This window comes from Pleurodeles waltl, chromosome 6, assembly GCF_031143425.1.
Source record: "Pleurodeles waltl isolate 20211129_DDA chromosome 6, aPleWal1.hap1.20221129, whole genome shotgun sequence".
Lineage (NCBI taxonomy): Eukaryota > Metazoa > Chordata > Amphibia > Caudata > Salamandridae > Pleurodeles > Pleurodeles waltl.
In genome coordinates, this window is record NC_090445.1 from 963306646 (window position 1) to 963332978 (window position 26333).

General features: G+C 43.2%; 1 protein-coding gene across 1 annotated transcript in view; it reads left to right on the forward strand.

Annotated features, from left to right (window-relative positions):
- CCNJ (cyclin J) overlaps nucleotides 1-18900 on the forward strand; it is a 101679-nt gene extending 82779 nt beyond the window's left edge. The window contains exon 6 of the mRNA XM_069239793.1: nucleotides 16014-18900. Coding sequence (XP_069095894.1) covers nucleotides 16014-16419 — 406 coding nt within the window. The 3' untranslated portion in view covers nucleotides 16420-18900. The remainder of the gene's footprint in view (nucleotides 1-16013) is intronic.
- The last annotated feature ends 7433 nt before the right edge of the window (nucleotides 18901-26333 follow it).

A 26333-nucleotide genomic window follows, 5' to 3' on the forward strand; every position in this document is an offset into this window, starting at 1 on the left:
AAATCTGACATCGCAGGAAAAAGTTACAGAGTAAAATGTGGAGAAAAATTGCTGTTTTTTCACCTCAATTTCAATATTTTTATTTCAGCTGTTATTTTCCGTAGGAAACACTTGTAGGATCTAAACAAATGACCCCTTGCTGAATTCAGAATTGAGTCTACTTTTCAGAAATGTTTAGCTTTCCGGGATTCAGCATTGATTTCTCACCCATTTCTGCCACTAACTGGAAGGAGGCTGAAAGCACATCACATAGTGAAAATGGGGTATGTCCCAGTAAAATGTCATTGTGTTGAAAAATTGGGTTTTCTAATTCAACTCTGTCTGTTCCTGAAAGCTGGGAAGATGGTGATTTTACCACCGCAAACCCTTTGTTGAAGCCATTTTCAGGGGAAAACCACGAGCCGCCTTCTGCAGCCCTTTTTTCCCTTTTTTTTTTTTAACGAAATTTTCTCTGTATTTTGGCTAATTTCTTGGTCTCCTTCAGGGGAACCACAAAGTCTTGGTACCTCTAGAATCCCTAGGATGTTGGAAAAAAGGACACAAATTTGGCGTGGGTAGCTTATGTGAACAAAAAGTTATGAGGGCCTAAGCGCGAACTGCCCCAAATAGTCAAAAAAAGGCTCGGCACAGGAGGGGAAAAGGCCGGCCTGCGAAGGGGTTAATGAAGTCCAAACCTATTGTGTTTACAAAAGTTACGATGTTGAGCATAACTAAGCAGATATACCCTTTTTAGTTTAGCTTTCAGTAAACGAATGCTTGCATTAACACTTGTGGATGCAATTTTGTTCAGTAATTAGACAATATATCTTCCCAGCTAGAAATTAGTCTATTTTTACATTTCAGTAGGTTACTGTAGATACATTGTTAGTAGCTGCATTGATTTTTACTTGTTTGTTAAAATCAGTAAAGATAGTCTGCTCCAAATGACTTAATATAATTTTTCTTGTAAAAGATGGACTAAGGGTTTGGTCCCAGGCATTTTAAAAAGATGGAAACTAGAAATCAAATAAACGTCTTAAACCAAGCTAAAGTCCATAAAAATACAGCACAGTGCTAAAATCAAGCTGCGACAATCACATTTTAAATGTAGAGTAAAGTATTGTATATATGGGCCCCAGTGAAAACTATCAGCCAAGTGTAATTTGCTGATCGGTTCCAGAGTTTGGATCCATATGCCAGAGAAGAGTTGAGCACCATTGGCTCTAACTTTGAATTGAGGTATAATTAAAGGACCGATCCTTTGATCACAGCTAACTGGTGGGGCAGTAGCTCTGTATTGTTAGGTGTATATATTTTTGGCACCCAACTTGTTCCAACTTTTGAAAAACAAATATTGTATTTTAAGAGCAGAGAGCCAGTTAAGCTTTTTTGAGGTATTTAGATACTTGTTAATGTTTGACCAATTGATTCTCTCAGATGAATGACAGTTTTTGTAGTTTAATAACCCAAATGCGAGACAGACAATCTGACATTTAGGTTCCCAGTTTATACTGTGCATTGCAGTAATCTTTAAGAAGATAAACAAACAACAAAGAAATGGAGATATTCAGAGCTCCTACCATCATATTCTAGTCTTCCTTGGGTACAAAGCTTGATGGTTTCCAGTTGGAAAGGGGCTGATTTCATTGCCTACTCCATCTCTGACAAAACTTAAATCTGCCTGAAAAAGAATTTTAATTTAACTTACATTTTTGATTGTCATTAATAACTGAGGAAAATTCCCCAGATGTGGTAAATTGGGGGGGGGGGCCCCGAACCGATGTTGCACTTTGGCCCGCACATAAGGCAGATTTAATTGGCAGTTGTGCGCCGAGTGGAGCGTGGCCCGCCGGGAGTGAGGGCACTGAGACAGCCAGTGAACGACGACCCAGGGGTGATAATCGTCCAAGGGCCCCAGCAAGTGAAACAGAGGCCTCTGGAGCTGAAATGGATGAGGGGCCTATCAACCGCTGGGACAGTCTGATCTTGTGGCCCAGCGGAGGAACAGACACTTGGGGGCCCTTGTGCTGTGGGCTGGCCAGCGGCACTGGGCGCTCCCCCCCCGAGTTCTCTGGGGAGTGCCCCTACATCGAAAGAGCGGTGCCTCTGACCCCCCCAGTAGGATGGAACACAACCCGTACCCGGAGAAGAGGCATCCACCTCATAGACCTTTGGTGAACAACATTGTTTACCGGGTGAGGTGTGCTTCGGAACCCCTGGCCGGCCCGGATACTTGCCACCATGGTGAACCCAAACAAGAAGAGAGACACTGGGACGGATTGCGCTGCACCGCAGTGGGCCCGACGCTTCGAGACATCCTGAAGGCAATAACAGCAAACCGGGAAGTGCTAGAAACAAAGATCCACACCCTGGGAGCTGCATTTGGCTATTAAAAGATGACCATCGTCGAGTAGCTGAGTGGGTCACAGCAGTGGAGAGGAAATTTGCCGAGGTCCTGTCCAATATAATGGAGGTGCAAGCAAGACTATCTTCAATAGAGGACAAAGTTAGATCACTTGAACAGCTTGAGACAGGATGAAGTCCCAAGTATGCGGAAAATCGCTCCAGAAAGAACAATATACCTATATTGGGAATCCCTGAAAACTCAGAGGCCTGTGATATGGTTGCTGTAGGAAGTTGGCTCTGTATGCACTATTTCAAAGTAAGGAATAGTATGCACACAGTCCACGGGTTCCCCTTAGAGGTAAGATAGTGGCAAAAAGAGAGAATTCTAATGCTCTATTTTGTGGTAGTGTGGTCGAGCAGTAGGCTTATCAGAGGAGTAGTGTTAAGCATTTGTTGTACACACAGGCAATAAATGAGGAACACACACTCAAAGACCATTCCAGGCCAATAGGTTTTTGTATAGAAAAATATATTTTCTTAGTTTATTTTAAGAACCACAGGTTCAAGATTTACAAGTAATACTTCAAATGAAAGGTACTTCTCTTAGGAACTTTAGGAACTTTGAATTAGCAAAATAGCATATACAGTTTTCACATAAATGACATATAGCTATTTTAAAACTAGACACTGCAATTTTCAACAGTTCCTGGGGGAGGTAAGTGTTTTAGTTTTTGCTGGTAAGTAAACCTTCTACGGGGTTCAAGTTTGGGTCCAAGGTAGCCCACCGTTGGGGGTTCAGGGCAACCCCAAAGTTACCACACCAGCAGCTTAGGGCCGGTCAGGTGCAGAGGTCAAAGTGGTGCCCAAAACGCATAGGCTTCAGTGGAGAAGGGGGTGCCCTGGTTCCAGTCTGCCAGCAGGTAAGTAACCGCGTCTTCGGAGGGCAGACCAGGGGGGTTTTATAGGGCAATGGGGGGGGGGGGGGGGGACACAAGTCCACACAGAAAGTACACCCTCAGTGGCACGGGGGCGGCCGGGTGCAGTGTGCAAACAAGTGTTGGGTTTTCAATAGAAATCAATGGGAGACCAAGGGGTCTCTTCAGCAATGCAGGCAGGCAAGGGGGGGGGGGGGGGGGGGCCTCCTCGGGGTAGCCACCACCTGGGCAAGGGAGAGGGCCACCTGGGGGTCGCTCCTGCACTGGAGGTCGGATCCTTCAGGTCCTGGGGGCTGCGGGTGCAGTCCCTTTACCAGGTGTCGGGTCTTTGAAGCAGGCAGTCGCGGTCAGGGGGAGCCTCTGGATTCCCTCTGCAGGTGTCGCTGTGGGGGGTCAGGGGGCTCAACTCTGGCTACTCACGGTCTCGTAGTCGCCGGGGAGTCCTCCCTGTGGTGTTTGTTCTCCACAAGTCGAGCCGGGGGAGTCGGGTGCAGAGTGCAAAGTCTCACACTTCCGGCGGGAAACGTGTGTTGTTTCAAAGTTGCTGCTTTGTTGCAAAGTTGCAGTCTTTGGGGAACAGAGCCTCTGTCCTCGTGAGTTCTTGGTCCTTCTAGATGCAGGGTAGTCCTCTGAGGCTTCAGAGGTTGCTGGACCCTGGGAACGCGTCGCTGGAGCAGTGTCTTTAGAAGTGGGGAGACAGGCCGATAGAGCTGGGGCCAAAGCAGTTGGTGTCTCCGTGTTCTCTGCAGGTTTTTCAGTTCAGCAGTCCTCTTCTTCTTAGGTTGCAGGAATCTATCTGGCTGTGTTCTGGGAGCCCCTAAATACTCTATTTAGGGGTGTGTTTAGGTCTGGGAGGGCATTAACCAATGGCTACTGTCCTTGAGGGTGGCTACACCCTCTTTGTGCCTCCTCCCTGAGGGGAGGGGGGCATATCCCTAATCCTATTGGGGCAATCCTCCATTTGCAAGATGGAGGATTTCTAAAAGTTAGTCACCTCAGCTCAGGACACCTTAGGGGCTGTCCTGACTGGCCAGTGACTCCTCCTTGTTTTTCTCATTACCTCTCCTGGACTTGCTGCCAAAAGTGGGGGCTGTGTCCAGGGGGCGGGCATCTCCACTAGCTGGAGTGCCCTGGGGCATTGTAACACGAAGCCTGAGCCTTTGAGGCTCAATGCTAGGTGTTACAGTTCCTGCAGGGGGGAGGTGTGAAGCACCTCCACCCAGAGCAGGCTTTTGTTTCTGTCCTCAGAGAGCAAAAAGGCCCTCACCACATGGGGTCAGAAACTCGTCTCTCAGCAGCAGGCTGGCACAGACCAGTCAGTCCTGCACTGAACAATTGGGTAAAATACAGGGGGCATCTCTAAGATGCCCTCTGTGTGCATTTTTTAATAAAGCCAACACTGGCATCAGTGTGGGTTTATTATTCTGAGAAGTTTGATACCAAACTTTCCATTATTCAGTGTAGCCATTATGGAGCTGTGGAGTTCGTTTTTGACAGACTCCCAGACCATGTACTCTTATGGCTACCCTGCACTTACAATGTCTAAGGTTTTGCTTAGACACTGTAGGGGCATAGTGCTCATGCACTTATGCCCTCACCTGTGGTATAGTGCACCCTGCCTTAGGGCTGTGAGGCCTGCTAGAGGGGTGACTTATCTATGCCACAGGCAGTGTGAGGTTGGCATGGCACCCTGAGGGGAGTGCCATGTCGACTTAGTCATTTTCTCCCCACCAGCACACACACAAGCTGGCAAGCAGTGTGTCTGTGCTGAGTGTGGGGTACCTAGGGTGGCATAAGACATGCTGCAGCCCTTAGAGACCTTCCCTGGCATCAGGGCCCTTGGTACCAGGGGTACCAGTTACAAGGGACTTACCTGGGTGCCAGGGTTGTGCCAATTGTGGAGAAAACGGTACATTTTAGGTGCTGGGGCCTGGTTAGCAGGGTCCCAGCACACTTCTCAGTCAAGTCAGCATCAGGCAAAAAGTGGGGGGGTAACTGCAACAGGGAGCCATTTCTTTACAGTTGCTTTCTTGGAGTCCTGGGTTCAGGAAGAATTTGCACCAAGAAGCCTTTCCTCGTTTTTTGCCCTGGATCAAACCCACAGGGTCTCTCCTCATTCTCCCAGACCTGGGGCTCCACCACAAGTGATTATCACGAGGCTCCTACATTATAAAGATAGGGACTTCATCCTGTCCCAAGCTCGGAGGAAAGGGGCAATAACGATGAGCAATAGTAAAATTATTATGGTGTTCCCAGATTACTCCAAAGAAGTCAAACTGGTGCAACACTCCAGCTAATGGGTGTTTCCTACACCATGATCTTTCCAGCCCAACTTGGAGTTGTATCGCAGGGCACCACTCTTTTCTTTAATACACCCCAACAAGCATGGACATGGATAGAGGTGCAACCCACACAGGCCCCCCAGGGAACCCCGGACTCTCGGACATCACACACAAAACGCTCCAAACATAAGAGGAGGAGGCTCCCAGGGGGACACCCCTTGGCTGAAGAGGCCAGACAGGCCTGGCATTGGGCTCTCGAGGATGTTGCAGCCTTTCATCTGGGGTTGCCTGCCAGCCCTGTTTCCCAACCTGAGGACCCGGAAGAGCTGGGAGAGAGCAATGGATCTGTTTCAAGTAATGTCATGGCACGATCAGATCATTCAAACTTATCAGATTCTGAACATGAACTTCCTATTGTCACTCCCTGCACGGCAGATGACCTCACTTGAGAGTAGCTGTCATGGGGACTTGGAGGTCGCAGCTGGCAGAACCTACTAGTACTGGGGAGGCTCAAGTAATGGTGTTTGACCCTCCAATCCCTTGATTACGATGGACAATGGCATCCCTTGTAGAGAACAGACCGCCTTTGAGTACCAGAATATCATGTTCAGGGGCTTGCCACTCCCTCACGGCCACCTATGCAGCTCCTTGTTTGGCACAGCGGGCTGCACAGCCTATGGTCCCCATCCACCGCTCAACGGTGGAGGATACCGTTCATACGGTGTCTGTTTTATTGTTTTGGTTATTTGTGGAATGTGCAGTGTATAGTGTGATGGATGCTTTCTTTCAAATGGCCACATTTGTCAGGTTCCAACCTTACCTAACTCGGTTAGTGGCAGCCCTTCTCGGCTTCCTTCCTCTCTCTCACATTAAAACATGTACACTCCCACACGCTATAACGTAATCTCCTGAAATGTGAGAGGGATTCATTCCCTAACAAAATGGTAAAAGGTATTTTCTTATCTGTCTCGCCGTGGTGGCCATCTGGCCTTACTACAAGAAACGCACACTCTTCAGAAAGAGGGATTATCCCTGCAGTGCCGCTGGAGAGGACAATTGTATTATGCAACCTAATCTGCATATATCGGGGGGTACTGATTTGGGTCAAGTCCGGGGTCCCGTTCCAATATACGGTCCATAGGGTGGACCCCAAGGGGCGCTATGTGGATTTAAGGGACCGTCTGGATGGGAAGGACAATAGTGCTCCTTAATATTTATGCCGTAAATGTCAATCAATCAAACACAAATGATAGACGGAATGCAGAACCAATCGGTAGTTCGGGCTGGACTGTTCCCATGGGGAACAGGGTCTAGACTGATTTGCATATGGCTGGGTCCAAACTTGAATGACATGGTGAGCAAAAATACTGATGGATTAAACCTAGATCTGACTGGGGGTGATTGTTTGATTTGGTCTATATTCCGTCCATCAGCTGTTCTTTTTGCATTTGTTGCCCCAAATGTCAATCAAGCTAGTTTCTTAGCTGACCTTTCTCGAAAGCTGTCCCCCTATTTGACAGGAGAGGTACCCATTGAGGTGATTTAAATTGTGTGGTATATATGTACCTAGATAGGTCACACCCCCACTGATTTATTCCCCGGTGTACAAACTAGCCCAGACATTCACAACCTGGGGGGAGAATTGGAATTTCGTCGAATCCTGGCACATCCTACACCCTAGGGCCAGGGACTACCTTTACTAGTCTCTCATATGCAATTTACATGTGTGGTTGGATAAGTTCCTGTGCACTTCACCCCTGCAACAGAAAAGTCATAACAAAGTATCTTGCCAGGACTACTTCAGACCAAAACCGCGTCATCTTCCACCTGATCTGGGGTGATGATTCTCCCCGACCCCTACCTGGAAATTTAGACCTGAAGCTTTGACCGACCCTCCCTTCAGAACAATGAGTCTACTGACTTTAGAGGTACGCAATGGGACGCATTTAAGACAGTCCTGTGGAGCCACTGTATAGATGAATAAACTGGAGTCTGTAAGACGCTGCTTCACCAGGATCAGGCTGCCAAAATTGCATTGAAATATATTGAGCTGGATACCTCAAGGGGTCTGGCTGATCGGGAGACCCTCCTGGTGGCCAAAGAAAAGGTGTTGGAGCAGGTAGAACAACTCTGATGTCATGCCTATTGAAACTATATGATAACGGTCCATGCATGTAGGGACAAAGCAGGGTGGCTCCTGGCCTGGTTAGTGGGTCACAATACCAGGAGAAATCTAATAGTGGAGATTCAAATGGATTCTGGCCTTTCGCTGACTGTGCAAGCTGATATCAATGGAGCCTTCTATAACTACTATACAATGTTGTACGAAAGCAAGTCCCAAATATCCCCAAATGAAATTAAGGCATAGTGTGTGAGGGGGAAAACCCTGGGTTTGGATGGCTTCCCGATTGAGTTCTATGTTACTTTCGTAGAGCAATTTGTACCTAAATTAGTGGAAATCTACAATGAGGCCAAGTTGTTGAAGGTCCTCCTCCCACCACCAGAGAAGCCCTAATGGTACCTATGCTAAAACCTGGGAAGCAACCTCACGACATGAAGGCCTATTGCCCGCTGTCAATCCTGAATGCAGAATACAAAATTCTTAATAGAATACTTGACACCAGGTTCCTACACTGTATGCCTCAGCTGATACATAGGGATCAATCGGTCTTCATCTTGGGCCGCACCACAGTGCTGAACATCCATGGACTGCAGTTGTTTTCTGGAAAAAGCACCGACCACAGCACCACATGCTGGGATATCATCAGTAGATGTCAAAAAAGCTTTTGACAGCCTGGAATGGAATTATTTGGCCGGGTTTCTACCTGGGCACTGGGTTCTTAAATTGGGGGCAAGATACTTTATGCGGCCTCTGGAACTAGAGTTAAGACTGGCAAACCTATATCACCAAGGTATGAGATAGGTGGCACCTGCCAGGGGTGCCCTGTCCCACCATTACTGTTCTCCCTGGCGATGGAGCCCATAGTGCTATGAACCCGCCTAGGCAAAGATTACCAGGCCGCTCAGGTGATGCCTGTATGTCAATATATGGCGCTATACGCAGATTACTTGCTGTTGTTCCTGCATGACAGTAGGGAAGACTTACAGGGGGCCCAGTGGTTACTGCAATCCTTTGGTGACATATTGGGCCTTGTGGTTAGCTGGACAAAAAACAGCCTGTCCAGGTCCTCCAGGGCATGCCCCCTCCAGTAGGTTTAGACTCTTTGCATTGGGAACCACATTGCATTACATATTTGGGGGTTGAGAATTTATCACACCCCCTTCGATGTTGTAGAAGGCAACATCGGATGAGCGATGGGTTCTCTGAAGCTAACCATGGACTTTTGGAGCACGCTCCCTTTATCAGTGATGGGAAGGGTGGCGCTATTGAAAATGGTTATGCTGCCTCGACTTCTCTATTTCACCGCATTGCCCATTAAAATCCCTCTGGCCCTTTTTAGGGAAATAGAATCCCTGACACTATCCTTTATCTGGGGAACAGGCCACAAGCGGGTGATGCTCTCCACTTTGAACGACCTACTGCGTTGGGTGGGCTAGCAGCACCGAATTTCAAAGCTTACTATATAGCGGCACAGTTGCAATACTTTACACAATGTATGAGGAGCCACCAGAACCTGCCTACTGACAGGCAGCTCAGAACACTGGCTCAGCCTTGGCTAATTCAGCTCCTTTTGGGGATGAGGGATCCGACACAATGTGTAACGATGGAGCACAAGGTGGTAGCGTATTGTTGGTGTAGATGCCTGCTGAGATCCAGAACCAAACACCCATATTCTTCTGAGCTCCCACTGCACTATTTAACGGCCCTCCTACACAGTAATAACTGGCAAGGCCTATATCAACTCGGAGGCAGGAGTGCGCAGAGTGATTTGGTCAGGGACAGTGTTATTCCCCTATAACGAGTTGCAGACGAGTTCGACTTAAACCTTTAACATTTCCTGATACACTGGGCCCTTGTGGCCACTATAAGACCACATTAGGTGGTGAGCTGGGCAGAACCAATCACACTAGAAGCACGTACATAGCCACAGCAGCGGGCATGGTCAAGGCAGTCACATGCCCGTACCATAGGATAACTAATGACTCCCTACAGCCCTTAGCAAACATATGCCAAAAATGGGAAGCGGGTATCAGTATATCCTTTACAGATGACAGATGGGATGTAATTCTGGAGAGAGTGCCCAAAATACCGCGCAACGCCAGATTCAAAATAATAAACTTTTACATTATACACAGAACTTACTTAACCCCTCATAGTTTGACTAGAATGCTTACAGTGACTGAGATTAATTGTCCAAAATGTGGCCAAGTGAGGGCAGATTTCCTTCATATGCTTTGGGGTTGCCCTCAACTTCTTCACTACTGGCAGGAAATAGTTGGCTCCCTCTCGACATTGGTTGACAGAGATGTACCTCGAGACCCAGACTACTGTCTTTTAAGTGACTTCCCTTACACCCCTAAAACATCCAGCAAATTCATGAGGTTCATATTGGGCAAGCGGGAGATTACCCGTCATTGTAAATCCCCTCAGGCCCCCAGGCACAAGCGTGGCGCAAGGAACTCCTGAGTTGGGCGGATTATGAAGGTGAAAAATTGACCTTGGAGGTCCTGGGAAGTAGTTTCCCCTCAGATGGGGCCAGGGCATGACGATAGTTGAGGAATTCAAACAAATCGTCCCAACCCCCTCCCCCCCCGCCCCCACCCTCCCCACCAACTTCCTAACTAGATCTACATAGGGGGAGGAATGGGAGGGGTAATTACGGGAGATCGCTCAGATCGGGGTTTGTCATCCAACGGGGCGAGTTAGCTGTTCTGAGGAGGGGGCTAGGTGCTAGGAGGCATGTTTATCGATCTGCACTGTACAAGGGGGGGGGGTGATTCTAGGGTGAATTGGGGAGGGATTAGGGGTGTTTGGGTTACCTGGGTTGGCCTCTTGGCTTGTATGTTGTTACTGATAACTGAAATTGGACTACTGTTCATTGACTGACCTATGAGCTTGCCCAGAGTTCTCGTTCAATACACGAATAAAAGTTGTTTAAAAAAAAAAAAAAAAGAGAGATTAAAAGAAAACATGAATAAGGGAGGTCTGCTCTTCAAAAATGTGTTGGTTTGTTTAGTAAAGCACAGTCCTGCCAAGTACTATGCGTCACTGGTTAGAGTAACACAGTTTAATTCTGATGTCCATATCACTAAATGCTAAGGTCATGCAGAACTAGCTAGCTCCAGTCTATGGGCAGCAAGGCAGTGCAGCTCTGAGATTAGTGGTTTAGGTAACTGAACTCCCTCAACAGCGTGCATGATGTACTGCACCAGGCAGTAGTTTGAGCCAGGCCCAGGTCTAGGACAAGTGAATGGTTGCTATGGAAATCAGCCTACACCTGGTGAAGTTGTTTACTATGTAATTAACTCATGTTGGTTACAGTAACATTGTGGAGCTGCTTCGGAGGCCTCAGACCCCAACTCTCACTTACCCCACATCATGTGGCATCCTCCTTCTGACCCCACAGTAATTATGTCTATGCGCCAGAGTCCTCTACCCGTGTTACACGGGCCACGGAGTTAAAAGCTCCCTCAACAGCCCAGCAAGCAACTTCGCTGAGCACTTCTAAAAGCAGCAGTAGTTGCATCTTAGCAGCATTTGTGATGTTCCGCTGCTGCTTAGTGCACCGGATGGTCCCTGGTCTGCAATTAAGCAGTTTCAGGTGAGTAATAACCATGCACAGGACCAGAGGCCCTGTCCAAATAACGCTCCTAGGTTATCACTCGCTAAATGGAAAGAAAAGACTTCACCCAGTCCTCAGTACTGCATCACTGGCTGCAAAATTGAGTGCTGCACCAGTGGGTACAGCTGACGTCCTGGAGCCACAATAGTAAAAAGCAATTGCAATGCAATAAGACTCACGTTTGCTTGAGTTATTGCTATTGGCGTAGTAAATGCATAACTGGACTTTTCTTGCTGCATACATTGCTCAGCTATGCCACATCATTCCAGTGGCCCTGCATATAACTAAAGCACTTCCATTTACCTTCGTCCTCTATCTGCAGCACAAAACTGAAAATATTGCCATTATTTATTATATTTATATTTTTTGGGGGTCCCCCGCCATCTAGTGGGGGAACCCAGAGATGACCTAGACCGAGGAGGCTGTGCTGACCGTTTTGATGGTGGTCCCATTGTCTTAGAACCACCACAGCTGAGTTATGGGCCAAAATGTTTTGTAAAAGGAATGCCCCGCAAAGCATTATAAAGCGAGTTTCCGAGTGCAGCAGATATTGTAGCATCTTGACTGTAATGCTCAGAATGGCCCCTAGAAGACATAACAATAAAAATAGCATTTGGAAGAGACATGGTCATGTAACCATATAGTCATCCCCTAGAGAGCATAACTACGTGAGAAGAATACACATTTTCAGGCTTAGCAGGCCTACTGCAATGATCTTACAAACAAGGCCCTTAAAAATACAAACTACTCTCAGCCCTAAAACAATCATTCCAGCCAAAAATCACTGAAACGTGGGAGAGGTTATTATTTTGGGGTCCCCCCCACCCAGTGTGGTCACCCTGTGGTGACCTAGACAGAAAGTGTTGTGATGAAGGTTTTGGTGGTGGTCCCATTGACATAGGACAATCACAGGCTGAGTTGTGGGCCAAAATGTTTTGTAAAAGAAATTCCCCGCAAAGCATTATGGGGTGAGTTTTCAGAGTGCAGTGAATATTGTAGTATCAGCACTCCTTCTGTGCCGGCAGAACAGCGTTGAAGATGTCTGGGTTTTTTTCCTGTTTAAAATGTTCCAGTTTGTCTATTTTTCAACTGCTACACTTGTACATAAGCGGTACTCATGTAAAGCACTCCTTCTATTGAGTTCACGCTATAAGAAACTACAAACAAATACAGTTGTATGTTTTTCTTTTTATGGAATTTAGGTGGTTTCAGCAGTAAGGAACCAGTACCTCTGGATACCCGCAAGCCACCAGATAACTTAAGTTTTTGTGCAAGATGCCTCCGGGGGAGGGGAGGGGAAGTAGAGCTTTGTGCGTCATGCAGGCATTTTTTAAATGAATCCTCGCCTCCAATGGGAGCCATTTTAGAGATTTCAAATCAGACGTGATGTGATTGTTTCTTTAAGTTCCTGTGATGAGCCTAGGGGCAGAGTTAAGGGGAGGTCCTTGGTAGTGCCAGGTTAGATCTGGAAGGCCACTGAGGGTTGCACATCCATACACCATTATAGGTATCACTAGGGTATGAACAGCTGGCTTGAGGTCATCCGGTGGTAGAAAGGGTTTTATGTTTCTAAAGATATTCATGTTGGAGTTCGCTCCTTTGTTGGCAGCGCTGATGTGCTCCTGCGTGTTTGTTATTGTCAAGTGTTATTCCCAGAGATCACATTGAATCAATAATGGGAGGTATGCAGTTCAGAGCTGTTGGTTGTTTTATCCATTCTGCGATGTCCAGGGAGTGATTGGGTGGGGCGATTAAGAGGAATTCTGTTTTGAGAGCGTTAGGTTATAAATTAGCCAGTTTGGAGGTTTTTTGTGAGGTTGTGTTGAGAGATTTAATGTCTTCCGGGGAAGAGATTTTCAGGTACAATTGGGTGTTATCAGCATACATGTGGTAATGAATGTTAGATAAATTTAACAGTTCAGTTAGAGGTTCCATGAACGGATTGAAAAGAGTGGGTGAGAGCTTGGGCCCCTGTAGGTTCCCTAATATGACCATTGTAGGGTTAGATAAGGATATATTTACCCTGAATCGTTGAGTTCTATTGTGGAGAAAAAAAAGCAAACCAGTTAAGGACTGCACTAGATAGACCGATCCGACATTGAATTAGTTCTAAGAGGCGGTCATGTTTGACCCGATCAGAGGCCGATGAGAGGTTGAGGAGGATTAAAAGGCAAGATTCATTCTGATACAACATTTTTAGAGCGTCATCCACTATGTTTGTGAGTGCTGAATCAGTGCTGTGGTCCTGACTGAAACCAAGTTGGAATTGATCTAGGAGGTTGAAATGTACTATCTGCTTGCATAGTTGTACATGGGCACACTTCTTGAGTAGCTTCGCCAGTGTCGGAATATTAGAGATTGGGTGGAAGGTTTTTTGGGTCTGATTGATCTGCTGTGGCTTTTTTCAAAATGAGGGTAACCTGCCCCACTTTAAGGCAGTTGGGAATCAATCCTTGAAGTAGTGATGGGTTCACAATCTTGGTCCAAAGAGGAAGTAAGCACATTTTGAACTTGCTGAAGAAGTTCGCTGGAAGAGGGTCAGTGAGGGTTTTAATGTTGTGAGAAAGGTGCTTTTATTGATGGTTCTGAATATGTTCCATGATACATTGTTTTTGGTGGTGTGCATTGAGTGACCTGGTGGCTCACCAGTCGGGGCGGAGAGGTGTGAAATACAGGTGCTCCCTAGCTAACCACAAATCGTTTTCAATATTTCTTATCTTTTCCATGAAGGAGACAAACTCCTAACAGTTTGGTTGTGCATAAGACCCCACAGGGGAATGGTTTGGTTGCCTGTTGGATTGTAGCTGGAGAAACTCAAACGTATTTTTTTGGGACGATTTCTAGCTTTATCTAATTGGTTTCTAAAGGAATTTTCTTTCAAACTTCATGTGAGTCAATGTTCCGCATGGAGTTATTGTATGTCAGATCATTCAGGTTTGTTACCACGCTCCTTTTCCAGTGTTTGGGTTTCTGAAAGCGGTGGGCGTGGTGAAAGTCCACAGAAGTAAATAACACGTCGAAAGACCGCACATGCACACTGCCTAGGCTCTACCTAAAAAGGTCAGTAAAAAATAATCATGTGCCAAAGAGCAAGGCTGCGCATTAATTTTGAGGTACATTTTCCATCCTCTGTCCAAGTAATTAATACCTCTAATAAAATTCTTAGCCCATTCGAGTTATATTCTTGGTCTTTATGAGTGGCACTGACTTGAATTGGTTATTTTGGCCACTTCTGCAGTAACATTAAATATTTGATTTCCCTAAAGAAAAAGAAAATCGGTGAAAAGTTATTGTCAAAACGGCTGCAGTCTTTCGGCTTGGAGAAAGACTAATTACAAGTAGCTAAGGGAAAAGAAACTTGCATGAAAAAAAAATTCCCATGATTTCCTGCTTAACCCAGAACTTGATATGAAGTTGTAGGCATGTCATGGCCACAGACTGATATGGCTCCTTCACTTCCCTGGCTCACTTCTAGGTGGATGAGACACCCAAGGTGCTTGCAATACAAAAACAATGGTGCATTAAACCTCTAAGCAGGATGGTTCACTTCTGCTAATCTTGAGGCCTGTTTTGCAGACTCACTATTGCAATGTGTGTTTATTAGTTATACTATGTCAAAAAAATCAGTTGTGGTTTAATGAATCATTCATCAGCACCGGGTCCAGATTCACACAGTGGGAGGAACATTTGTGTAGCATAGCTGCTCAATAAGGATAGCAATAGTTGGTGACTGCAAAACAACATGAGCATACCATCTGTTTCAAGGCTATTCAGACTACTCCCATTTTACAAAAAAATGGTCTCTTACTTATATTTACCTTACTTCATGTAAATAACTGCTTTCTTGAACTCACTTTGAAGTGTTGCTCAAAGTGCACACATAAGACAGTGAAATGTCACTCACAGATACACTGAAAACCTGTAAATTTCACACACAAGCAAAGTGAGAACATGGCAGCTGTGAAGGCAGAGGGAAACTCAGGAGTTGTGAAGACTTCCCAACACCCAGTCTGTGGCTCTGGCTACCACATTATCAACATACCAGAAAGTGTGTGCATTGCGAGAGGGGGGAAACCTCTGTTCTTTCTCTGGCTAGAGGCTCTGCCTCTCATTCCCTACAGAACTCCATATATCCTGAGGCGAGGGAGAAAATGATGCCATGAGTAGGGGCACTGGAATATTGATGTGAGCTAAACTTTGTCTTCAAAGCCAACTCCATCACCATTAACTTAAGTGGTGCTCTCAACAGTCCAGTACTGTATTTTTCAGTGAATATATGAAGTTAACAATTACTTAAAAATATGTTTGAAAGAATAGTCTGCGAATTGTGGCTTTACTTCTTTAAAGGGCGTTTATCCATAAAGTGAAACAGATCTGAAGAAGATGACCAATATTAGCATGTTAAAAATCAACTTATGAAGAATCTAATTTACTCTTATTTTAATGCCCAACAATTACAGGCTGCCTTTTATTTTAACTTTTCTTTAGCTTGTACAACATGTTATCGAGATCAATTTTCTAATGTGTACCTGAAAAATGTACTGGTGTATTTTCCAGTAATTTATCAGCCGCCTGAGTCATCTCCTAACTTTCTGCCTGTTGTCATCAGTGCAGCTGCATTGTTGGTGTTTTTTTATTTTTATTTTTTTATTTTTTTTTACACTTTATGAAACTTCAGAAAGTGCTGACTCACTTGTAACTGTGGCAATATCTATTTTGTTTTGTAGCGCACATGACAATGATGTCAAGGAAGCAAGCAAGCAAAAAGGACAACTTGGACTGTCGTCTACTGCATGTATATTTCAGACTGTTTCACAAACTCCGCATCATATACAACAGCATATACCTCAGTGTCTTCATCAGCCACACCAAACCCAGCTCCAGTTTCATTACCCAGCATCACAGTCGCAGAGCTGCCAACAAGTGGTGTCAACAGGCCACACATCCTATCCACTACAGACTTGTCCTGCTGCCATACCAGCCAGTGTTCATGCCAGAGGGCAAATCCAGGCTAGCACAAGTATGTCATTGGCGGTGCCAGTTGACGTTAAACCTTGCATTGGTGTTTCTTACAACCGAAGTTACCAAGTTAATGGACACTTTCCCTGCATAACACCCTGCTTTGAGAGATGATGACACCAGATGCGTTTTGGGCATGTGTTTATACATCGGTATAGCACGGTTCCCAAAAGTAGAAATAAACATTTCAAGTGTTTAAATGCTTTAATGAAAAGAAAGAGGTCTTAACCGAAGGGATGCAATAAGACTATTAATCATTCCTGCAACTATTACTCAGCATTCTGACCCAAAAAACAAATGGTGCTTGTAGTTTCGAAGGAGCCTTGGTATGTCTGAATATATGGTGCACCTTTCATTGGAAGGCAAGTCTGTAAGCACTTGTGGTAGGGAAGACTGGCTATGGCTATTTATGCAGAACAATTGCAGTATTATATCATAACGCCATATTTATTTCAGAGTGTTCACTACTTGGAGCATACAATAATTTTCTTTTGTCTACCACTGTAGAACAATTTGAGCCCATTTTGTACTTGTCATGTGATCTGAAATATAAAGATTCACTGGGATGTGGCAAGCATATGCTTAGCAATCTTATACTGTCTATGGTGCTTTTATCATCTTATGTATCTTTTTTGATCTGGTTAAAAATAGTAACCAACTTGAGCAATAACTTTATTCCTCAGGACATAAAAAGTAATATTCCAGTTTTTTTGTGCTGTGACACAAACACACTCAGGGAGTGATTTTGTTGAAAATATCCTGTGCCTATTGTTGCATTAATGTGCATATCACTTTTTTTTTTTTTTAACAGAACGCTTATTGTAAATGGAACAAGGCAGCAATTTTTCGAAAGTAATTAAATGACAAAGGATATTGTACATGGGACATGAAATATGAAGAAGCATTTTGCAAATGTATTTTACCATAGTCTCATTGCACTTTCTTGTACAGAACTGAAATGTCTGCAGTTGTCTACGTGTGTCAGAGAAAAAAGACTTGCATGTGGGCAGTTTCGTTTAGTGAACACTTTTTCTGGGGACTTGTTTGAACCTTACTGAGAAAATTTACATATGTTTATGATCCATGCCATTGGCAAGGCAGTTGAGAATATTCTAAGTTGTTTATGATGGACAACAAATATTGATGTTGTCAAAGTGAGCAGTGGTATAAAGTCTTAGGATAAATTATCCATGATGCTACTGATGACTGGTTACTTTTTCTACAAAATATTGTAAAATATGTTTTGTGAATGTGATCTACATTTTAAACAAAGCTGGCAAGTGCTACCTTCAGCTCGTAAAGATGGAGAACTTGGTAGCTTTGCACATCACTCCATCTTTCTAAAAAAACACTAGTTAAATGTTTCGAGGTCAAGTATTACTCTTAAAATGACACCAGAGCTAACTGGCAATGTAGTAAAAGTGGTACAGTGAACAGATTAGGAGCATATCAATTGTTTTATGTATTATGTCTAAAACCAATTTGCCAGCAAATTTAATTTAGGTGGGATTGGGCCCTGGCTCTTTTGTACTGATCGATTACTTTACCTTATTGTTGGCATGATGTTTATGTGGAAAGCACCAAACTTGGGATGGTTGTGCTCTTATTGACGTAATCAGTGGGCAAGAGAATATGTGCAGTGCAGTTTGTTGTTACAAACGCCTGCACGTTGTGCAAGATCACAATATCGTGAGTTTCTAAGGATACATTTGCAAAGAATCTTCAAGTAGGCCATGGCTTTAATATAGTTCCAGAAAGGCTAGTGAAAATAATTTCTTTATTCGCACCCAGGAATGGCATCCCTAGTTTTTTCATCAGTGTAATCAATGGACTTAGATCTTTACATTTATCTATATGCATACCAACTAACTCCTCCAGGCAGACATTTTTGTACAACTGAGACTTTACAGCCATGCGAATTTAAAAGCAAAAACATATATTTTAACATATTATTTCAAAGTTAAATTCTAGGACCTTCGAAACTACCTCAATTCATGCTGTTTTGTGCATGTAATTTTGTGTTTAAGAACTATGCTTAAAAGAACACTAAGTGGTTATCTGCTGAACGTTTGCAAAATAGTTTTAGATGTTTTGGGGCCTCAGTTCAGTCAGCCATAAGTCATTGTACGCTTCGTTTTGGGGACCAGTAACACGTCTTTATTTGATTTAAAATAATTATAGTGACTAACATCTGTAGCATTTTCTTCAACTGGAGAGGGTGGTGATACTTCAGTGGAGAGTCATATCTTAGTAGTAGCCAGGAGCATTGGTAGGCAAGATATTGCAATTTGAAATTCCTAGAATTTTCTTTTTATTATTTATTAAATAGTGTAAGAAAAACATAGATTGCAATCCTATTAACAGTATATATTGATTATAAAAACAGGAGAACAATATGCGCCATGAGCCTTAAAATGCATTTTTAAAACTAGTGGATTATCACGCACAAGTTGTGGATGATTAGTTGAGATCCTGTTTAAAGTACATTCAGTTACTAAACTGAGTATTGCCACAACAACATATTCTGATTGAGTGCTGTGCACTTATTTTTGCTATTTTTCTTTCTTTTTTTTAAATAAAATTAGATTTGGGTAACTTTTGTCTTTTGGTATCTTTTCTTAACTTTCTGGAATAATGACTTGTAGGAGAACATACTTTTCCCCCACTCTCTCGATCTTCCATCTCGTACACAAACTCATTTTGTTATGGTACTGCAGTTACCCCATTTAGTGTGTTGCTAAAAAGGTCTAAACTTCTCAACCGCTTCACCATTCACATCAGCCATGGTCTACTTCTCAATGGCAGGTACAGCTTCAACCCTTAGTATCTGTGCTTAACAGCTGAAATTCTGTGTCTTTCTTTCTGCCAGCAGCTTCACTATCATTGACTCTGTGACTCCTTGCTTCAGAGCCCCATTTAACGCCTTCACTTCCCTAAAAATCTACCTCCATCAATCTTCTTATTCCCTCTCTTTATCGCCCTCATCTACCTGTTCATCTTTGCTGACATGGCTAACTGCTCATCCATTCACCTATGACAACATGAAAATTCTTGTTCGAACACCTAGGCAGTGTTCACAACCTGCCCATTGCTGAATTTGACTCCTTTTACGGTACACTAAAGTTCACTCTGTGTGTCCTTTGCTCACTTGATTCCCTCTTGTTTGTGTGCATCACTCGATCAAACACCCCACTATGGAAAATTGGCACCTTCAGAAATGGCAAAACTGTCTCAGATGAAAATCTACCATTTTTCCCCTTTACCACCCCCCCCTACCCCCCACTTGCCAAAGGCCTTCTCAAAGTACCTGCTTCCAAACCTTGCCTCATCGCATACTGCTTTAAAACTCAATTTTATATCCCAGCCTAAGATACATATCCACAATTTCCCTTTCCACCCCTTTCCATCCTTCTTTCATAGTGAATTTCAATGCAATTTTGTTAACATTAAGGTCCAAACATTCTCCATTTTGTCTGATCTCCCCAGTTCTCCACACCAGTTCTACACCTTCTCAATTTACCCACTTTATTCCCTTAAGCCAATCCCTTTTACCCCTCATCAAAACCATTTACCTCCTCACTTGCCTCCATCTGTCTTTAATCCCTGGTTTCAGCAGACTAACATTTCATTTATGTATAGGGGCCATCCTACAGTGAAGAAACAATCTGCTATTTCTAGAGGCCCCTCCAACTACTATTCTGTACCACTCCACCCCTTCTGGACCACCATGATAGACATTCAGGTCCTCCCCATCAACAAACCTCTGTTATTGGTGTTATGGTCAGAGAAAGCAGACTGAGGAAGCTGCCTCTTGCTTCCCTTTTCGCTGGATACTGTAATACCCTCTCCTGTCCTGTTAGTTCATCTTTCTTAAAAGATCTACATTCAGTATTTATATTCATGACATACTGTTATCAGCCCTGTCAAGTTTAGGCATTTTGGCTGTGCATGATACTGTTTCTCCGTGATGCTCACTGGTCATTGTGAAAAATGAATCCAACTCCATTCCTGTTTGCTATTAATCAGCAATAGTTTATTTTCAATTTTTTTCCAAATTGTGTAAATAGTTTCTAAAGCATCATCTTTGCTTGAGGATAAAACTCCTCAAGTTAAGCATGTGTAGCATTAATCATTTTTCATTTTCAGTAGTTTTAACCCTCTTGATATGGATCAAATCATGTTTTAATTACTTTAAAATTATGCATAATTGGACAGCTAAACAAATTACATGAATATAAAAAATATTTGAGAAGTTGCACATTTGTAATACTAAACAATGCACAGTACTCTGTGATGTGCAGCCTACCACTCAAGTTTCATAAATTTTTCCATCTAAGGTCACTAGATCCAATCCTCGCCTTCTTACTCTACTAACTTCCTGTATGCCAACTACACCAGAGGATCAAATTCTTATGCTTTGACAATATCTCCTGACCTGTATACATCATCTGGAACTTGTGTTATCCAAATGTCTAGTTTGCAAGACTTTCTACCAACTACTGCTTATCCCTGCTCATGGAGTACTAAGTTGCTGTATACGGCATCCCATGAAAGCAAACAAAATAGGTATTTCAAGAGCAGGTAAGTTTCTGTTACATGGTTTTGATATCAACACATTCAAATGTATCCTCGTCTGCCTTACTGGCATTGGAGTTTGGTGCATGTTTGGGTGAGGTTTATATTCATTAAAGTAAACTTTGTGTGACCGGTACACTTGGTGTTCGATGTATAGCACATGCTGTGTATTTTCCCATCATCTAGAAGTGGGTTTGAAATGTTGCTGCTTGTGTTTATTCTTTGTTTTGTCGTGTGTTATTTGACTCGTAACCATCCTCCGGAAACTCACAATCCCCCCCGGGATACAGACTCCCGCCTATATTATTTTTGTTGAGGGTGGTTTCCCCATCATTTCATATACACAGATCCAATCTATATTGAAGTGCAGAAAATACTGGATCGAAACAAAATTGATACAAAGATGACTGGAGATGGATTATTGTGGTTTTGTCCTAACCACTTCAGATTGTATTAAAATAAGGCAGAAGGAGGGTGGGTGCTAGAGAGCACACCTTTTAAATTCTGCCCTGTAACACTGGTTTCTCTTAGGCATGTTAGGCAGAAATGGAGCATAAATAGCTGTGCTGAGTCATCGCCTCCCTTGCCACCCCCTCCCCACCACCACAATGGCATATGGAAATGCGTACAACCAACTCACTGAAACAGAGGACAACAGAATCATCTTCAGTTGTTTTAGATGAGAAGGATTAGAGACCATCTCCATTCCATGTTGAGAGATTTGATGCTGGAGACAATGAAGCTCCAAGAACATCCCAGAAGGCTGCAATCAGTAGGACGAATCCCACGCTTAGATTACACGCATCAAAATAAACATGAGATCAAAGCATCTACAGTCATGTTAATTTTCACAAATGGCTCCTAAATGTTTCTTGAAATTTGAGATCGGACTGAAAAGTATGGGTCCGCTACTGGACCTAAATAGGCTTGGAAAAGAGGATTAAGTCCAAGAAACAGACAGAGGATCTTGTTCAGAGTCCCAGAAAGACCTCCAAATGAGAATATGAACTGAATTTAGGTTTGGGAAAAAGTCCTACTTAAACATACGAGTCAGGCACTGAATGTACCTCAGGACTGTTGAATTTAATAAAAAAAAATCTAATCCATGGGACAAGTTGCTTCATAAATATGCTTGGCCTGTAAAAAAAATAAATCTACTTGTCCCGTTGGTGCTATGTATTATGGCAACAAATTATAGCAGTATTCTCATAGAAGAGCTCTGATAATAGCCTCTTTGTTTATGCCAGGGGCCAATACTAAATTAGGACTTGAATACTAGCAAATTCCTTATTTTCCCACCTTTCCACAGATCTGCATACTGGGGTTGGAGGAAGCAGTAAACCACAGTTCCAGGGTTGGAATGAATTGCATGTTTTAAGGGTTTTTACCAGCTCTTCTCTAATTTCTTCCCATACTGAGAAAGGTTGGACATTTACTCCTGCTAAGGGCGGAAGTAGAAGTTCTTCCAGGGTTGGGGGGGAAAAGTGGTTGGAAGGAAAGTGAACTACACATGCATATTTGCTTGTGCTAAAATACAGTCCACAAATATTTTCTAGGAGTAAAAGTTTCTGGTCTACTTCAGTAAATTCTTGTGAATTCATGAAACCCTTAATTCTGCCCTGATGCAAAAAATATAGCATGGGTGCCCTTTGTTGACTTTAAGAATTGGGCCCCTAATTAGGTCTGGTGTTAACAAAGACCTTTTTGTTTTTATTAAAATTTAATTTCTCTCTCTAAATATCTACCAGCTGCCTGCGAGTTATAGCATTCTGCTCTTTCACAAGGAGCACATTGACACAAAAAGTCGTTTTGTTCAGTGCAAGGAACTTCTTTGGCAATGTGTGCTTTGTGAGACCAAAACATATTTTTGCTTTTTGCCAGTGTTTGTTACAGGTGTGAGAGTCAGGCAGCTCCTGCAACAATAAAGGTTTTCCAAAAGTCATGTCAATACAAGACACTTATTGACAAACCAAAATAGTGACCGCCAATTTTGGATTGGTTGGCTTTTCCAATGCTTCCTAATTTTCATGTTTTCAATAATGTTGTTGAAACTGGTTACACAGATTTTCTATTATGAATATTGTTTGGAAATACTAGCATGCATCAACACACTTTACTAAATGATGCTTCAAAGAAATGGCACCTAAAATATCACTGTAATTTAGGAAAACGTTTTTGTTCAATGGTTGCATTGTTTCTCTGAACATTTTATTTTGGAAGCCATCGGTTGAGCAGTCCGAGCTTTCAACATTTATTTACAGCTCTCACCCTAATAATAAAGGCTTTACACTAATGAACCATAAATCCAAGTGTGAACATCATTAACATAGAAAAACAAACATTACCTCAACTGCAGACCGTTCCCTTCCATGTAAATTGGCAGCCAGAGGGTTTGTGCTGCAGGGGGTTGTGCCTACTTTGTCCCAAGGGCAAACTAAGTATAAAAACATGTAGTCCTTGACCCCAAACAATATGTCCTGGGCGTCTAGCTATAGGAATTTCACACTCCTGTACCTGAAACTGAAATAAGTGTGTGTTTGTATGCGCGTCTTTCAAAAAGAGGCATTACTCTCAAAAGACACTGCTGATCAAACTGAAGTCCAAAGACAGCCAATGGCTGTTGGGGAATTGAAATAACAAATATACAAAATGTGCCCCAGTCGAGTGTAGATCCACAATTCCATGAACAATCTACAGTTAATGTATTTGTGTCAGGTGTGTGTGTATATGTATGTATGTATGTGTGTGTGTGTGTATATATATATATATATATATATATATGTATATATGTATATATATATATATCTTGGAAATTGGATGACTGCTTGATGGGATTGAAACAATGCTCAAGCAGTAACAAAAACCTCTGTCTGGGTAAATCCCAACTAAATCCCAAATTAACCTGTGCTTAAACCTCTGGTAGCTTGGCAAAAAAGCTGTCAGGTTTACCTTAGAGGCAATATGTAAAGTATTCATGCAGACTTCAAACCATAATAAAGTGAAAACACAACATAAAGATCACATACATATTTAGAGAATGTAGAGTAAAATGTAATAAACTGAGACCAAAATGACAAAAATCCAATCAGTATAACCGGAGATATGCAATTTCTAATTTTTTGGTAAAAACAGTGCCTAGAAGCACAAAGCGTCAACTGTGGTTATCTGGTTGCTCCAGATGGGACAAAGTCACAAGTTAACGCCAACCACAATGAAGCATGGGCCACATATACAGATTACATCTGCTGAACAAAGTACCCTAAAGCCTGGTTGTGAAACTCTGCAAGATCACTTGTTGAGGATACGTTGCACAACGATGATTCTGAGGAGCTTTAAATTTGATTGTGATTTGGGGGAGGGGGCTTAAGTTTTTTAGCTTTTATAAGGGAAACCGGTTGCACTGTTAAGTACATTTTTTCTCGGTTTGTGAAATTTGCACTATTGATTTATTTTGTCATGTGGCCTAGTCTGCCCATGTCCATCCAGCCTGTACGAGACATTGGTTAAATGAAACAACTGTTTCTATGATATATGTTGTTTTAAAACATAATTTAGGCCACTGATGGCATTAGATTAAATGCTAAATGTGTTTTTATTTCACAGGGTTTTTTGTGCAAAAAGTGTATTTTGGTGGATTAATATTTTGATACCTTGGGAAGATGTGTTAGAAAATGTTTATAGCTGGCTTCGTTTTCATTTTTGGCTGAATTATTGGTAGCATTTTCTTCTTTATTAACAATGCCTCTTTTGTTTGCTGGCTAAGTGCATATTTGTCTGGGCCGGTGTGTGTTTCCCTTAGGCCACTATTTTGTCTTTGTTCTCCATGCCATATGGCCGGCCTCCATTTTGTCTATTGAGTGCACAAAGGCCTGCATGTGTTCTTTGTTGTCCATGCCTCCTTGCTTCTTGTTGTTTGAACTTCTGGCCGTCGCCCATTTTGTGTAGCCAGCCATTGCGTTAAAAACATTTTCCCAGTTATCAAAGCCATTTTTCTGGGACATTGATGGAAGGCTATGCCTTTTTTTTTTTCTTTTCATTATTTTTACATTTTCCCCCAACATGAATTAATTTGTCTGAGGGCCATTGTAGTACGGCTCACCTTAAAGGCACATAAAGTAAACTTATAAATCTGTATGTTATCCTAATTGAAATATGTTATGGTTTGCATTGGAATGGATATGCTATTGTTAATTGTTTGGGGGTAACCCTACAAAATTATGTTATCTGTATGCATAATTCAAACTGCAAAAATTTGATGTTTTACTGCATGTTTTTCTTGTTTGTTTGCTTTTAGGTGCACAAGAGACATCACCCACAGTACTGCCAGACAGAACACCGACACACTATAACACACACCATGCATGCCACCTGAGTCTACCTCTGCTTTCTCTTGTGCAGCTAAGTGACAGCTGACAGAGCTTGAAGATGGCCCCAAAGAAAGGTGTTCCTGCCACAAACCTGACCAGGTAGGAGGCGAAAAAGCAGATTGCCACCACGGGTGTGCCGCCCTCCTCCGTTTTCAGGAAATGTAGTGTCTGTCGCACTGTCCTCTGGGCAGCAAGCTGGGAGCAGCACTCCCACATCAACAGCACCACTTCAACCTAAACCAAAAAAAAAACATGTCCTTCAGTGAGGCAGCCACTGCAATCATGGCGAGAAGCAGCGAGTCTGAATTGGATTTGTCTCCGCTAGAGTACCAAATCATCACAGGAAACTGAGAAGTGGGCAGCAGGCCTTCCTGAAGTAGGAGTAGAACAGAAGGCTCACTCCACCATCTCCAAGCCCGCCTTAATGATCTGTACAAGAATTGGACCCCAGTCGAATCCGAGACCTGCTATGAGAGGCAGGGGAAAAGGAAGTTTCCTGAAAATCTTAGCAATATGAAAAGTGACATTAATGAGAACGAGCTACTGATTGCCAGTGTGGTAGGCAGCTTAGAGGACACCAAGATGACCCCTCCTATTCAATATTGTCAGAGGAATATGGCACTTAGTTCACTACCACAGCCAGCATCTATATCTGTAGGGTCCCCAGTGAGATCTGCTTCCACCACTACCTCATCTGAAGTACATATTGCAGAGAGGAAAATGACACACCCACCTACCTCCAGTTCTTCAGTTATTGGCAATGGCACACTAAATAAAAAAAGTTCTCCCCAGTTTGGGACTTCTTTACAGTTAGCAAGCAGGAGAATAACGTTATAATATGCTCCATTTGCCAGGAGAGTGTTTGTCAAGGTAAGCCTGGTTCACACTATGGTACTGAAGGTCAGACGTCCCATATGAAAAAACATCATGTACTCTGGTGGGAAGAGCGTCCTAAAAAGATAGCTGGTGGTGGTGGTGAGAGAGGGGAAGCAGCTGGGAGCACTGGTAATAGGAGGTGATAATTAAGAAGAGGATGACTGCTTTACACAAAGCAGCCATGTCCCCTACAATGTGCCAGCATCACCC